This window comes from Microplitis mediator, chromosome 2 (assembly GCF_029852145.1).
Source record: "Microplitis mediator isolate UGA2020A chromosome 2, iyMicMedi2.1, whole genome shotgun sequence".
NCBI classification, from domain to species: domain Eukaryota; kingdom Metazoa; phylum Arthropoda; class Insecta; order Hymenoptera; family Braconidae; genus Microplitis; species Microplitis mediator.
In genome coordinates, this window is record NC_079970.1 from 25,255,824 (window position 1) to 25,271,934 (window position 16,111).

Genomic DNA, 16,111 nt, shown 5'->3' on the forward strand with positions numbered 1-16,111 from the left:
ATATCAACAAACTTAGATAAATTTAAAATAAATTTAAAAATCAATAGACTAAAAAAAATATCAATAAAAACGCGAATTTTAAAATTCGTTTTTAAAAAAATGTTGACATATCCGTATATTTAATATTTTTTTATTTATTTATATTTTTTTTTACTTAGATATTTAATTAAAAGTGTCATAGAAACATAAAAACTAATTAATCATAGTGTCGAATTATTTATCATTAAAATTATAAAAAAAACATAAGAATGGATGGAGTTAAAAGTGAAGATGATAGTCAGCGAACTATCAACGAGGGCGATTGGCTCTGTCCTGATTCCCAGTTAGTATAATTATTAATATTGTAATTATATTTACTCAATAAAATACTTTATTTATCTAGCTGTCAAAGTATTTGCTCTATCGATTAATTACCCGATAAATAATTAATCAGTTAACGTCTGTTATTTATGTTTCCAGGTGTGGAAATGTTAACTTTGCCAGACGCAATTCCTGCAATCGCTGTGGAAAGGGTATTAATAACAAATATATATAATTATGTATATGTACATATATATGTAATGTATATGGTATATTAGTGACAACTCTGTGATGTAAATCAATCAATTACATTGAATTGTTTTTACTTAGATAGAGGCGAGTGTTCAAAGAAGAAAAAACTCGGTCAAGAAATAGGTAAAGTTGCTGCTGAAAAAAGTCGCGGGTTATTTAGGTAATTTACTCTCATTATTTTGTTAATTATCCATATAATTTATATAACAATTAAGGACATTCTCAGACAGTGCTCCAATTTTTTGAAAATTTTTAATGAACTGTCAGAAGTGTCAAAATTTATGACGATCCTGAAATTAACAGACAGTTACAAATTTTCGGATTTTTTTTTTCAACAAATACACTTATCCAGAAACAAAAAAAAGCAAATTGTAGCTGAATAAATTTCCTAAACGAGCCGTGAATTTGTTTTTTTGAAAAAATTTTTCCCGGCCCCGTAGACCTAAAAAACAAAACCAAAAAATTTAGAAAAATTTTGTCTCGAACTTTTTCTTATGATTCCGCAAAAACCGTGGCTCAAAAAAATATTTTGCTGGAAGATCTTTGAACTAGAGATTTCAAGCTTCAATTTGATTTTTTAATTTTTTCGATACGATCATTTTTCACGAAAATACAGCCTTCCAAAAATCACTAAAAAATTTATAAAATTTTCTTGTTCCTTTAATTTTTTGGATAAGTGTAAATTACAAAAAAAAAAAACTAAAAAAATGCACATGTAGAAAATTTAAAAAACTATAAGTGCAATTTTTCAAAATATTTTTTTTTTTTACAATTTATTGTTTTAAAAAAAATCTAAAAACTATTGGACGTCGGCTAACTTCAGTATCATAATTTATGAGTGTAAATGTAGAAGACATTAGACAAATTTAAAATTCTACATAATTAAAAAAATAATATATATAAAAAATATACTTATCAATTACAAAATTTTATAAATGCGCATTTTTTTTAAATTTAATTTTATTCATTATTTATAATTTTAAATTTGTCTGATGTCTGCTACAATCACTCATAAAAATTTTATGATTCTGAAGTTAGCAGACATTTAAAAATTTTTTAATTTTCGTATTTCAACAAATCAACTGCAAAAAAATAAAATAAAAATATGCACATGTAAAAAATTTTAAAAACTACAGGTGCAATTTTTCCAAATATTTTTTTTTTATGTTTTATCGTCTTAAAAAAAAATCAAAAAATTATTAGACGTCTACTATCTTCAGTATCATAAAATTTTGTCAATTAATTTAAAAAAATTAAAGCATTAATTCTAAAATAGATAATTTCTTAAAAAATTACTTACAGTTGTCATCAATTAGGAGTCAAAAAAAATTTGAATAATAAATTTTAGCCTACGAAATTTGGAAATTGAATTATAAAATTAATGTGAAGATTTTACTGAAATTTAGTTTCCAAATTTCGTTTAACTCCCGATTAATATCAACTGTCAGTAATTGTTTTTAAATCTATAATTAAAATTTTCTTTTTTTCAATTAATTGATAAAATTTCGATATGCTTCGACATTTGAGTCATTGAAAATTTTTAAAAAGTGAGAGCACGGTCTGAGAATGACCTTAAAAAAATACCTTTCATAAATAATATATAAAAATTGAACTATTTGTTTATTTTCTGTGTTTAGTGCCGATGATTGGCAGTGTAGTAAATGTGGGAACGTTAACTGGGCAAGAAGACAACAATGTAACATGTGTAATGCGCCGAAATTTGGCGAAGTTGAAGAACGAACTGGTTACGGAGGCGGCTACAATGACCGCGGGGTAGTCGAGTACAAAGAGCGACGAGACGACGACGACGACGAGTACGACGAGTTCGGTCGACGGCGTAAAAAAAGAAAAATCGATCGCTCCGATGACGACTCAAAGGACTCCAAGTACAGTAGCCCCCCCAGAAGTAAATCTAAAGACAGTACCGATAAAATAGTCGACGAGCCCGAACTCCGTGAAGTCAAAAATAATGTAAGTACTTCCTGTAATTATTACATCACTCAGCCGTAATAATAATTAGTGTTTATTAATTGCAGTTTAATGAAGAAGATAATGAGGACGAAGATGATGATGAAGAAGGCGATTTATCAAAATATGATTTGAGTGAATGGGATGATTTTGTACCAGAAAAAAAAAGGTTTTTTTTTTTATATATTTATATATAAGTTGTATTACAAGCGCACTTAGTTATCCATAACTCTTTTAGTACCAATGGTAGTGCCAATTATTCTGACCAACAGCCTTCAAGGTAAACGCGTACTTTAATTTTCCGGACTATATTATTTTATGTAATTAATTATTTATTCAAAATTTTCTGTAGTATATTTTTAAAATAACAATCACACAATTAATTTTTCTAACGTTTTTAATTTAAAATTTTTGGATTCTAATTTATCGTACGTAAATAAATTACGGGAAGGAAAAAATAACGCGAGTCTAAAACTTGACGCCAGTGAAAGGCTTTTGACATTTTTGCTTCGCGATTGTGTAACTTATTAGTTAAATACTTTGTAAATAATAATAAGAGAGTAAAATACCTGTGTACTGATATCACTGGCTAACAAGTAAATTTAAATTTAAAACTGTACTCTAAATAAATAAATTTTATTTTCAGGTGAAAAGGAAGCTGACGGAGCTCGAAAAATGCCACAAGCTTTGATGATTAATTAATTAATTAATTGATAGATAATAAATATTTTAAATGGTTATATTATATATTATATATATATTTGATCGCAGAGACTATTATTTGAATTAGATCGTATTTGTGTAAAAACTTTAAGTATGATTATTAATTTGAGCAGCTTACGCGCGTTAATTTATCGATGTGATATTTTAACAGTCGACACTCTAATATATTTATTTAAATATATAAGGAAAAAATATATAGACTAATGAAGATTAAAATATTAGAGTGTGCAGTGATATTTAAAATAAATAACATAAATCAATAGAAACTTTTTTTTATAATAAATTGCGTATGATTTTTATTTTATTTAAATCTGTCTCCCGTTTAATTTGAACCATTACAGCACGACCGCCAAAAAATCAAACATTTGAAAATTTTAATTTTGCGGTAAAATTTTTGAATGTTAGTTGAAAATTTGTGGATTAAAAAATGAGTTTAAAGTTACTGGATAATTAAAATTAATGATACTGAAATTCGCTGACGGCTACTAATTTCTGGATTTTTTTTAGAAACGATAAATTATAAAAAAAAAAAATTGCACCTATATTTTTTTTAATTTTCTACAAGTGCATATTTTTAGTTTTTTTTTTTTTTAAATTTAATTGCTGAAAAAAAAATTCAAAAATTGTCTGCTAACTTCCGAATAATTCAAATTATGATCCTAAAGTTAGCAGACAATTTTTTGATTATTTTTTTCAAACAAATCAATTACAAAAAAAAAACTAAAAATAAGAACATGTAGAAAATTTACAAAACTAGGTGCAATTTTTTGAAATATTTTTTTTTTTTAATTTATCATTTTTGAAAAAATCCAAAAATTATTAGACGTCGGCTAATTTCAGTATCATCTAAAATTTTGATACTGAAGTTAGCAGACAATTAAAAATTTTTGAATTTTTTTTTAACAATTAAATTTGAAAAAAAAAAAAAAACTAAAAATATGCACTTGTAGAAAATTTAAACGACTACAAGTGCAATTTTTTTAAATATTTTTTTTTTCATAATTTATCATTTTTAAAAAAATCCAAAAATTATAAACGTCAGCTAATTTCAGTATTATTTTAAAATTACAATCCTGAAATTAGTAGACAATTAAAAATTTTTGAATTTTTTTTTTAACATTTAAATTTGAAGAAGAAAAAAACTAAAAATATGCACATGTAGAAAATTTAAAAGATTACAAGTGCAATTTTTTTAAATATTTTTTTTTTCGTAATTTATCATTTTTAAAAAAATTCAAAAATTATAAACGTCGGCTAATTTCAGTATTATTTTAAAATTAAAGTTCTGTTAATTATAAACAGCGGCTTCATTTTCCATGTGCATAAAAAAAATGTGGATGCGTAATAAAAAACAAATTTAAATATTAAAAACATCATTTTAATGAACTCTATAATACATTATAATAATAATTAATAAATTTGTGTGTTGCGGTAGGATCATTTAATAATTGAAGAAAAAAAAAACAATTATCTTTTTTCACCATCTACTAAAATTACTACAATCAATACAATAACATTTGCTGAAAGTGACTCCTATGCACTTGACTTGCCTTTTTTTTTACTTTTTAAAATTTTTTTTTATTCATCTTGTAAATATTCTTTATTTTTCATTTATAATAAAAATCATTCATCAACAACATAATTAGTCAGTTATTATTATTATTATTATCCATCAATTAATCAATCAATCAATCAATTAATTAATAATAATAATCATTATAATTATTATTAATATTTATTTCTTCAATCAATTATTTTTAATATGAAATTTACTTGAGTTTATCGCAAATAAAAATTCAAATAATAATAATAATAATAATAATAATAATAACAACAATAATAATAATAATAATTGGGATTAAAAATAAAAGAGACGGACAACTATCCAAGTTATATAATATGGATGGGATTATTTATATATATATTCGCGTATATATACAATTACGAAATGTTTTTTTTTTTTTTTTTTGAGCCTGTATCATAATCTCCTCCTCGAGTAATTTAAATTTATATTTTAAATTATAAAATAATTTTAAAAAAACAATTGTTTAATTTAAAACTAAGCCATTTTCTTATAAATATATATCTAATCTATATATTTCTCATGTCAACGACGACACATTTATAATAATAATAATAATAATTATAATTATAATTTCATGTCAATGGGGTCACCTGATCTTCGACGGCTCTTAGTCTGACGAAAAAAATTTAATTATTTTAGAGATCGTTTTAAATTTCTCTTTACTATCATACTAGCATATCCATTACCGTATCAATAATAATTATAATAATATAATATCAATAATAATAATAATAATAATAATAATAATAATAATAAGTAAAGATGTTTAGCAACTTAGTACCACACTTCGCATTTAAAAATCTCATACAACAATAATTAATGACACGTGCATTCCGAGCGATACAATTAACAATGTACTATTCGGACAGATAAGCCTGATTTTACACAAATATTTACAGTACTACGTCATAATTATCATTATTATTTATAATATTACAAAGATACCAGCCACATATATCACCAATTAACACCCAAGCTGTACCAATTAATATTTATTTAGTAATAATAAGAAAAATAATAATAATTTATGACGTATGAGAATTTACAATGTTTATTATATATCGCAGCCGAATATCCACGTGGAGATACTAATTAATAAAACAATTATAATTATTATTATTATAATTATAATTAATAATAAGAATACATTTTATTTAATAATAATTATATATTGATAATTAATAATTATTTATTATTATTATATTGCACGGAACACCGTTGTTGCATTTAGAGACCGCGAAAGTGGTAGCGAGGGAATTATCATTTTTATTATTTTATTTTATTTTATTTTATTTTATTGATAATAAAAAAAGGCCCGATTCGTTCACACGGTCGCTTATTTTTTTTATTAATATTTAAAATTTAAATCAGTTCTTGAACGATCGGCGTTTATTTTTTTTTGTTATTTAATCAGCACAAATTGTCCATCTTTTAATTTTATTTAGGCATGAAAAACTGCTGGTGCGAGTGAGAGTTTGGTGGCGGATGGAGATTGGGGTGAGGCGGACCACTGCCTCTCGTCCCAGTGGCGTAAAGTTGCTGCTGGAAGTTATGAAATTGTTGCGCGTAGTTTGGATCGTTCATGCTGGGGCCACCACCGACGAAGGGGCTGTTTTTGAAGTTACCCGTTCCACCGCCCATGCTGGGTGGAAGGGGTTGCGAGGCGTCAGGTGGGGGTCCCAATCCCATGGGGTTTCCTTTGCTGCCGGGTCCGTACATTCCTGGATTCTGGTTTGGCACCTGGGACTGCGGCACCATGTCCGGTGGGAAGACTTTGTCGGGATCCATTGGGCTACCAGGGAAGACACCGCCACCGACCATGTGCTGCATGCGCATTATGTTTGGTTGCGGGCGCATGTTGCCCACTGACGGCCTCATAGACGGATGCATGTTTGGGTTCATTTGCGGCTGCCCGCCGTCCATGCGAGGTGGTCCACCTAAACCACCAGGACCCATGCCAGGAAGACCTCCACCCATGCTACCCGGTGGCATTCCTACCGAGTGCTGAGGCGGTGGTTGCGGTGGCCCGCCCATATTATTTGGCATGCAGCCATTCGGGAAGTACTGGAGATTAACTGACGGCGACTGTTGCATTTTATTGTCCATATTTCCAAGGGGATTCGTAAATCGTGGAAGAAAGTCAAGACTGGGTGGGCCACGTGGCGCGTGTCCGACATTCGGCCTCGCTGGTAAGTACTGTATTGTGTTTGGAGCACTTGGTTTCACTTGAATATTGGCCCCGTTGTAAGGACTAGGTCCGCCTAGGTGTTGTCCCATAAGTCTAGGTGGTGGCGCATGTTGGTCACCGCCGTAGCCACCACCTGGGCCACCTGGAGGACCATTGTGTCCCATCATACCACCATGGCCCATCATAGAGTGGGTTATTTTATTTGGTCCAACTGGACTACCGGTATGAGAAGTCGTCGGACTATAACTGCTACCGGGAGGACCTCCTAGGCCCATACACATACCACTGACATCATTGGGCTCATTTACACCGCCGCCCATATGACATCCCCCGTTCATTTCACCGCCACTCATTTGCATCATGTGCATACTGTGGGGATTATTGAATGGCATCATTCCTGGGTTGCCAGAGTGCATAGGCCCACCGTCATTTCCGAGTGCGTTACTCGCCGCGGTGTTGGTCAGCTGCTGACTCATTTGCGCCAGTGAGGTGATTGGATCAAAGTGACTGGGGTTCATTGAGTTCATGCCACCGAGTCGGCCTCCCATGTTGTTTGGATTAAGCGGCACATTGTCCGGCTGATTGGCTCTACTGCAGGGAAAGGCGTTCATCTGATTGCCCATTGGTGGCCCTGAATTATTCGTTGGATTATTTTGTTGTTGTTGTTGCGTGGGCGGTTGTTGCATTTGTTGGGGCGGCATTTGCTGCTGCTGCTGTTGTTGTTGTTGTTGTTGTTGCTGCTGCTGCTGCTGCTGCTGCTGCTGCTGCTGCTGTTGTTGTTGTTGTTGTTGTTGTTGTTGTTGTTGTTGTTGTTGTTGTTGTTGTTGTTGTTGTTGTTGTTGTTGTTGTTGTTGTTGTTGCTGCTGCTGTTGCTGCTGCTGTTGTTGTACTTGGGGCTGCTGCGTTTGTTGCGACTGCTGAGTCGACTGAAGGTCCTTGGAAGAAGGCGGTGATGTTTCAGGTTTAGTATTAGGCGACGCAGGTATCGTCCTTGGAGGACCCATGCTGTCTGACATGGGGTTCATCGGTATTGGACTGCTTTGTGCACTAGCGGAAGTTTTATTAGGTTTTACATCTACTGGAGTTGGAGGTGCGCCGTTCCCCGGTGTGTGAGGCGTGTGCGGCGTATGAGGACTATGTAAGGAAGCACCGAACCCACGATTCATGCTGTCGATTGACGGACTTGAACCTTCCGATCTTGCTGGATACTGATTGTTGTTGTCCATGTTACTGGATACCAGTCTTCCAGACATGTCTGTGTTGTTAACGTTGTTGTTACTGTAAAAAATAATTTAGGTTTAGCAAACGCATGTATATTTTTGATCAAAAAAAAAATACATCAAAATAAAATAATACTTACTTTTGTAAATTACCGTCTTTTAAACTAGTATTAGGCTGTTTTTGTATGGTAAGTTCTTGTCCCTCAAATGTATTAAGATATGAAATCTGTTGAGGACTTGGTACAGGCATTAAGTTGGCTTCTTTAACTCCAGCTGCATTCACTAATCCACCGTGTTGTTGCTTCTGTTGGGCTAGAGTTTGCAGCGTTCGGCCAAACATATTATCCACTATTTAACAAATTAACAATAATTATTTAATATTTAATATAAATTTTGGTAATTGAGTTGTTAAATAAATATAAATATTATTACCATTAGGTTGATTGGGAGGAAAGTCAAGAGACGATTCTTTCTGCGGCGTATTACTGGGACTCAGAGACGCCAGATGTGAATGTGATACCGGAGTACCTGGATTGCTGTGATTCAATCTCGTGGTAGACGTAGCTGACTGGGAACCGGGATTCGGCGAATCCTGACTAGTCGGACTCTGTCCTGGCAAGTGTCCGGGCCGCTGAGACGTCAATTGAAATTGCCGATTGCAATCAGCAGGTGAGTTGAGCGCCGAGTTAGCTCGCGGTGATGGCAACGACAAATTACTCGTCGGGTTGTTTGGCGATGACGGATTTGGACTTTGGGTCGCGATCGGCACGCTGGCGGATCGCGTTGTCTGGTGATAAGGTGGCGGGGGCCCTTGACTTCGAGGCATACCAGGCATCATACCCGACCCACGCAGTGATACTGATCCAGGGCTACCTACTCCGCCCTTCAATAAAAATTAAATTATAAAAAATAAATAAACAAAATTAATTAAATTACTTGCGTCTTAAAATAAACCACTTACTTTATTTTTTCCGTCTAAAAATTGATGCTGCAATTTATGCCAATCCATATTATTCGGACACTGACCACCAGGTGTACTAACAGGTGGCATATTTCCAGGAATACCCGGGCCCATAGGTGGTCCCTGTTGTGTTGGATCCAATTGACCACTCGGATCATCCTTCTGCTCTCGAAATAATAAGATCTGCATTTTTCTTATCGTCGCGAGCTGATTTTCCCGGTGTTGTCTCTGCTGTGGCGTTAAATTTTCATCAGGAACTTTTACACCTTGCAACGACGGCTGTAATCCACCTGGACCTGGACTCGTTGATCCAGCCAGCAACGAATTCGGACCCATCGTCGAATTTGGATTTTGATTATTTGCTGATGGCGATAAGATATCGTAAATAAATAAATAAGTAATTGAAGATTTTCTATTATAATTAAACTATACTCACCCGGATTTCCTGGGGAATTCGGCACAAGGCAAGGCACATCTAAATTTGTATCATCCAACGAAGACTCTGGGTTACCCATTGTATTGCTACCATTGAGGCTTCTTAAATTGGACTGGTCATTCCAAAACGACGGAGCGTTTGGATCAAGTACTGGCAAGTCTGGTGGCTGTTCCGTTGGGAATCCGCTGTTCGGCGGTGGCTGGTGCCCGCCTCCACTCTTCTGCTTCATCATCGCCAAATTATTCAACCATTGGGCGGGATTTTGACGAAACTGATTGACTTTATTTGGATGTCTCTGTAACAAATAAATATTATTTAAATAAATTTACCAAAAAAGACTTTTAATTGTAAGAAAAATTTATCAGTGACATTGACTTTTATTCGCGTTAATCGAACGCGACATTTTATTCGGCTGATATAATGTCTATTAGTTATATATATTAAAATTATGTTATTGATAATAAAAACGTAATTAACTGACGTTAATTTTGTTTTTTACACAAAACATCTTATCTAATTATATTAGTGTTAGTTTACCTCTACAAATTTAAACAATCGGTAATTAATTTTGTAATTAAAAACCCATTACCTACGGTAATTATTTGGTAATTACAAAAAAAATAATCATTTAGAATAAACTACCCAGTTCCTGGCGACAAAAATTGTTTTTCATACATTAATATACAACAAAACGTTTAAAATTTTTTATTAAATTAAATTTAAAATAATATTGATACTATAAAATTTAAATCATTAAAAGCACATTTTAAATTTTTCATTTAATTGCGATAAAAAATAAAAAATTATCAAAAATAATATAAATTTTTAGGCATTAATTTTAAATTAATTTGCAAAAGTATTAATATTCAAAATATATATAACCTTATCCTCTTTCAATCACAATTTACATTTTTCTCTATTTTCAAATTAATGGCGCGTTCTAATTTTTAAAATAATAATCAATTAAAACTAAAATCCCGTTTTGGTAAAAATAATAAATTTTTGTATTTAAAATAAATCCCGGTACAAAAAAAAATTAGGACTCGAGCTTAAGATTAATTTTATTTACACGAAATTTAAGATCCACAGCAGACAATAAAAATAATAATTACGGTTATAAAATTACCTCAAGATATTTTTTAGTTCCAGGTTGAGCACAATGATAAGCAATAATCGAGGGAAATTGTCCTTGTAAAACAGCCTCAGCACCTTTATTAGCCAATATCGTTGAAAAAACAAATATTTGGCTTTGCTGTTGCATGTACTGAGCCTCGCCTCCAGTCCCACTACCCATTTGTTTGGCAAGTACGTTGCTCACTAATGGTTGAATGCCATCTGAAAACAATAACTCCCAATAAGTCCTCTATTCTTAAGCCCCTGAGCCGAGAAACAAAATAAATAAAGGTTAGACATACCACTAGAAATTTCGTCACTGGGATTATGGTCGGTCTCCTGCTTGACTAGGCCTAGCATCGACTGTCCGCCAGTGCCGTTCTGTCCGTCAGCAGGCATATTGTTATCCCCATTACTGGGATCCAGTCCAGGATCCCGGGGGCACTCGACGGTATCATCACCCACCGGCAAATCATCGTGATTTCCCCCAGGTGTTTCTTCCTTAATCTTAACCGTGTCACCGTCCGGTTCCTCTTTGACGACGGTGCTCGAAATACAACTCGGCTCGTTGGCTTTATTTTTTTCCGTTTTCATGGTTGATTATTTTTATCTCCGTTAAATGTCAAACACCAACAGCTGATTTATAAATTAAGCTCCTCATTATACTCATATCAGTATCTGACGTCAACGTTGCTACCATCAACAATCCCCAACCAAAACCAACATTGAGGTTAAGAGCACGAAAAAAAAAACAAAAATGGAGATCGCTCCGAGATTTATAAATACTGAGTCTTAGCCTTACAATATCCAGCTAAATTGACATCCTCGATTATTATTTTCTCCACAGGATTAAATATTTACATTTAAATTCACAAAATACTTCTTTAAACTGCATTTAATCTTGTCAGCTAACCAAAACACTCGGTATCCAAGCCACTGATGATCATTGTCAATGCCCGCTAAATCTTAACGTCAAAATAACCGAGCATCTGACCCTGCAAAAAATAAATAATTATTACCATTATTTATATAATTACTAAATATTATAAATAAATAAATTTTTAAAAAATAGTTAATCAAAAAAACTCACAATGCCGCTTAGGTGTTTGCTCACCAGCACTCATCCAGCCTCGAACCCACCAAAGTCCTCACCAACAACCCAAACATCCTCATCACCCAGCTATCAGATAAACAGACGTAAATTAATTGTAAACTCGCGCGTCTTGGAACAAAACTCACGACCACGTTTTACTCTTGTCCCTTTTTTTCAACACCTTCTTTTTCACCACCACCTTTTTCCACAACCACGTACCACAAACTTTTCACTCAATAAAATTATCTTGTTTTTTTTTACCCCGCTTTTTTTTAAATTTACAATTATTATTTTTAAAAATTCCCGTTCGCACTTATAAATAATAATAATAATGGAAGCTTAATGTACACATAACAATTATTAAATATATCGAGATGTAGATGTAGATTTATATATGTGTATATATATATATACCTGCATATATATATCCACCGTAAATGTGTATGTATATGGAGTATATATTTAATAATACAACTATCACTTATAACACAGCATTCTTCTTTCTCTTGCTCCACACAACTTTTATTTGTCACTCTTCATGGTCACTTTGATTATTTATTTCTTTTACGCACGGGTGCCAACTACCAGGTCGTGTAAACCCACCACCAGGCACTTTAATAAACTAACAACTTCTCCGACTCTACTCTGATAATCAACCAACGAAAGTTGTTGTTATGAGTTTTGGTTTTGAGTTGTTGTTTGTTCCTTCTCTGCTGGTTGCTTGGCGCTCGTGTTGTTTTCGCTCTTTAAAAATATTTTTATTTTTATTTTTATTATTATTGTTATTCATTTAAATTAAATATATATACATCGAAAAAGTATTTGTGAAGTGTAAAATGATTGTAAAGTTAATTTGAAATATTTAATTCAAGAAAACTGGATATTTAATTTTGAATAATTAAAAAAGTGGCGGCCATATTTGAAAGTGAGATGGCGCTTCCGCGGAATTTGAATAAGAGAAAAGGAGATAAATATTTAATTGTAATGTGTACCTGTAAGTATTGGAGATAAAGATGGAGATGGAGATGACGATGGGAAAGAGGATGAGTGGATAGTGAGGGGCGAAGAGGGAAAATTTAAAACTAAAATATGTATAGTGAATTCCTGTTGGCTGTTGCTAGTGATGGTGGTACAATTGTTAGTACCTGCTTCTGGTATTATACTTATTGGCTTATTGGTATAGTCAGCTAACTCTTAGCTGCTACTTTCGTTATTAATATTCTTAATTTAATCTACAATCTCCAATTACTTTTACGCCTAAAATACATTTGTCATTATTATTATTCTTGTCTCGGTCAATTGTAGATTTTAATTATTCTGCTTGACAATCAGCAATTTTCGGATTTTTTTTTCAAAATCAATTAAAAAAAAAAAATATGCACATATAGGAAATTAAAAAAACTACAAGTGCAATTTTTCCAAATATTTTTGTTTCATTATTTCTCGTTTTTAAAAAAATTTTAAAATTAATAGACGTCGGCCAACTTCAGTATCAGAGATTTTTTGACAATAAAGTTAGCAGACATTTAACAATATTTGGATTTTTTTTAACAAAAAAATATATATTTTGAAAAATTCCACGTATAGTTCATTAAATTTTCTACATGTGCATTTTTTTAGATATATTTTTTTTTATTATTTATCTGTAAAAAAAATTTATTTAAATTTAAAATGTCTGTTAACTTTACTGTCATGAGATTTTAAATAAAATTTTATGATCCTGAATTTAACAGACAATTAGCAAATTTCGGATTTTTTTTCCATACATCAATTACAAAAAAAAAAAAAAAAAAAAAAAAAAAAAATATGCACATGTAGAAAATCAAAAAAACTACAAGTGCAATTTTTTCAAATATTTTTTTTTCTAGTTTATCGTTCTAAAAAAAAATACAAAAATTGCTAGACGTCGGCTGACTTCAGGATCATAAAATTTTATATTTAGAAAACAGTTAAATTTTCTGAGTTAATTGTTTGCTTTAAATTTGAAATTTTTTGAACTGAAAAAAAGTAAAATTACAATAATTATTAATTGCATTATTAATTTTATAAGACAAAGAAATAATAAAAATAATTATTTTCCAGATAAATTTTTAAAATAAATCGTCGTCTCGAAAATATTTAATGAGGATTGAATTTATGCTTGGAGATGATACAAGAGCACTAAACCTGAATTCTTGATTAACAAGAAAAAAGGGGTTGCTGTACATATGTATTATACATGTTTCATATACATATATATGTACGTGTGTATAGTACAGACATATATATTCAATTATAAATACAACTCCGCAAATGCCGCCATTTGCTCTCATTTTATTTCAACTTTTTTTTTATTTTCTATCATCATTTATAAATATAATTTGATGGTTATAAATATCTATACATATTTTCAGACATTTAGACATTAGACCCATCTAGACATCATTAAAACTATTATATATATTCATACTACATATATTTATATTTAAATCCATATCTATATATATAGATCTATATCTATACACAAATACTGATACTGAAAAATTAATTTGCGAATTTTGATGGCGAGAAATTTAATGAATAAAAATTCCAGAGTAAATTTTTAAGGGAATTTGAAACAAATAATTTATATAAAATTACCCACTCCAAAATTAATATCATAACCTTAAAAGTAAACGTCAGTTGATAATTTGCAGCAGAACTAATTGGAGATTATTACTGAGAAATTAAATAATTAAGAGAAGCGATTATTAATTAGCAGAGTAATTATTTAATAATAAACAATGACGCAGTTAGAATTGGACCCGCAATTTGTCCAGGGACTGCGGTTACTCCATTCGAGTAATAAAGATTCAATGGACCAATTGAGGACACTTTTGGATGAAGCTATCAAGCAGAAACATGGATTCTCTAAAATGCTCAGCAACGTTCTGCATAAAAAGGTAAATTTTAAATGAAATTTGTTTTTTTTAAAAGCAGCTGGTGTGAAAATTATTTTTTTTTCAGTACACGATAGAGGAACCGGTGCTGAGTGACCACAGTAGTTGCAGCAGCAAAAAGAGCAAGAGTTCCAGTTCTTCAAAACATTCTGGCAAGCTCAGCAAGAGCGATTCCGTGGAGGAAATACCAGCACGTGACACTCCGCCAGACATATCGGAGATTGAGGAAGATAATCTCGCTGAAATTCTAGAGGATGATTTAACCTGCGTTGTTTGCAAGGGCATGGACGTCGGTGCAAGAAATAGACTGGTCGAATGTGCGGACTGTCACTCTCTCTACCACCAGGAATGTCATTCTCCTGTGATACAAGACTCCCAAATAGATGTACCCAAACATATTTGGTATTGTTCCCAATGTATCAAAGCTCACCAGGTACTCAATTAATTCCTCATATTTTATTTTTTAAATTAATTATAAATTTAAATTCATTAATTATTTATTTTTATGCAGCCTATAAAAGAAAAAGGTTCCCCAAAACCAGCGGAAAGTAAAAAGGAATCGAAGAAAAACTCGAGTAAGTTGAGATTAATTTTTTTTGATTATTAACAAACTCGATAATTTAAATGATAAATTTTTTTAGCACAAAAACATTCGGAAAAATACAAAAACTCAAGTCAGGCGAGTGAACCGGCATCGAAACTGATACCAAATATAAATATAATCGGTGGCGATAAGAGATTTAAAGAGTTGGGTAAAAAATCTAAGGATAAAAGGTCAAGTAAACACTCTAGTCCTTCGTCTTCATCGTCTAAGAGTGATAAATCTTATAAATCGAAAGCAAACGCTGACTAAAAAATTTATAATTGTACATAATATACAAACTCACTTATCCTTTGAATTTTACACGAAGCAAAATTAAATGATAAATAAAATATAATTTTTTTTTCATATTTTATTAATAAATATATCGGACTATTATTAAATATGAGTTTTATTTTTTTCAGCCGTTCATATTAGTGTGAAAAAAAATCCTGTCCTATTCCTGTAGGAAAAATTTAGATAATTAGAGAATATTCAAGCGTAATTATTAAATAATTATATGTAAATATGTAAAGTTTAGATAATTAATATGCCTGCAAAAACCCAGGGGACAAGAGATACTTTTTTAAACACCCAGAGGTAAAATAAAATATTTATTTTACTGCTGATATTTTTTATTCGCAGATAAAAATTTTTCATAGTAAAGAAATTCATATTTATTAGTCATATAACTTAAAATATATCACTCATGATTTGAAACAACTATAAAAAATAAAACATATAAAAAGGATGACCATAGAAAAATAAATATCA

The 16,111-nt window shown here is 31.3% G+C and overlaps 3 protein-coding genes across 6 annotated transcripts; 2 read left to right on the forward strand and 1 right to left on the reverse strand.

The window, feature by feature from the left end:
- On the forward strand, window positions 1-3,522 carry LOC130678681 (zinc finger Ran-binding domain-containing protein 2). 2 transcript variants are annotated; one of them, XM_057486067.1, is made up of 7 exons: window positions 3-322; window positions 460-512; window positions 631-712; window positions 2,190-2,523; window positions 2,589-2,689; window positions 2,759-2,800; window positions 3,167-3,522. In XM_057486067.1, the coding sequence occupies exons 1-7, from the start codon at window positions 249-251 to the stop codon at window positions 3,168-3,170; spliced, it is 690 nt and encodes a 229-aa protein (XP_057342050.1). In that variant the 5' UTR covers window positions 3-248; the 3' UTR covers window positions 3,171-3,522. The 2 variants fall into 2 exon arrangements, with proteins under 2 accessions (XP_057342051.1, XP_057342050.1); XM_057486068.1 differs by lacking the exon at window positions 2,759-2,800 and having other exon boundaries at window positions 1-322; window positions 2,589-2,688; window positions 3,165-3,522.
- Window positions 3,523-4,679: 1,157 nt separating this feature from the next.
- On the reverse strand, window positions 4,680-12,427 carry LOC130663773 (histone-lysine N-methyltransferase 2D-like). The gene is made up of 8 exons (XM_057463212.1): window positions 11,837-12,427; window positions 11,049-11,741; window positions 10,760-10,968; window positions 9,634-9,928; window positions 9,198-9,559; window positions 8,669-9,119; window positions 8,377-8,584; window positions 4,680-8,294 (listed from the first exon to the last, which is right to left on the reverse strand). Exons 2-8 carry the CDS (start codon window positions 11,338-11,340, stop codon window positions 6,266-6,268), a joined length of 3,846 nt encoding a protein of 1,281 aa, XP_057319195.1. The 5' UTR covers window positions 11,341-11,741; window positions 11,837-12,427; the 3' UTR covers window positions 4,680-6,265.
- A 155-nt stretch (window positions 12,428-12,582) lies between these two features.
- LOC130663774 (integrator complex subunit 12) lies at window positions 12,583-15,759 on the forward strand. 3 transcript variants are annotated; one of them, XM_057463216.1, is made up of 5 exons: window positions 12,583-12,833; window positions 14,515-14,760; window positions 14,825-15,190; window positions 15,269-15,332; window positions 15,399-15,759. In XM_057463216.1, exons 2-5 carry the CDS (start codon window positions 14,602-14,604, stop codon window positions 15,608-15,610), a joined length of 801 nt encoding a protein of 266 aa, XP_057319199.1. In that variant the 5' UTR covers window positions 12,583-12,833; window positions 14,515-14,601; the 3' UTR covers window positions 15,611-15,759. The 3 variants fall into 3 exon arrangements, with proteins under 3 accessions (XP_057319199.1, XP_057319198.1, XP_057319197.1); XM_057463215.1 differs by lacking the exon at window positions 12,583-12,833 and adding an exon at window positions 13,928-14,078; XM_057463214.1 differs by lacking the exon at window positions 12,583-12,833 and having other exon boundaries at window positions 14,109-14,760.
- The last annotated feature ends 352 nt before the right edge of the window (window positions 15,760-16,111 follow it).

What these genes read in the sequence shown, in the direction of transcription:
- LOC130678681 (XM_057486068.1), top strand. Translation starts at nt 249, where the DNA reads ATGGATGGAGTTAAAAGTGAAGATGATAGTCAGCGAACTATCAACGAG. An exon ending in TGGCTCTGTCCTGATTCCCA is followed by an intron (nt 323 to 459) that starts GTTAGTATAATT and finishes TTATGTTTCCAG; the next exon opens with GTGTGGAAATGTTAACTTTG. An exon ending in TTTTGTACCAGAAAAAAAAA is followed by an intron (nt 2,689 to 3,164) that starts GGTTTTTTTTTT and finishes AATTTTATTTTC; the next exon opens with AGGTGAAAAGGAAGCTGACG.
- LOC130663773 (XM_057463212.1), bottom strand. Translation starts at nt 11,340, where the DNA reads ATGAAAACGGAAAAAAATAAAGCCAACGAGCCGAGTTGTATTTCGAGC. An exon ending in GAATTCCCCAGGAAATCCGG is followed by an intron (nt 9,560 to 9,633) that starts GTGAGTATAGTT and finishes TATCGCCATCAG; the next exon opens with CAAATAATCAAAATCCAAAT. An exon ending in TCCTCCCAATCAACCTAATG is followed by an intron (nt 8,585 to 8,668) that starts GTAATAATATTT and finishes TTTGTTAAATAG; the next exon opens with TGGATAATATGTTTGGCCGA.
- LOC130663774 (XM_057463216.1), top strand. Translation starts at nt 14,602, where the DNA reads ATGACGCAGTTAGAATTGGACCCGCAATTTGTCCAGGGACTGCGGTTA. An exon ending in AATGTATCAAAGCTCACCAG is followed by an intron (nt 15,191 to 15,268) that starts GTACTCAATTAA and finishes ATTTTTATGCAG; the next exon opens with CCTATAAAAGAAAAAGGTTC. An exon ending in GGAATCGAAGAAAAACTCGA is followed by an intron (nt 15,333 to 15,398) that starts GTAAGTTGAGAT and finishes AAATTTTTTTAG; the next exon opens with CACAAAAACATTCGGAAAAA.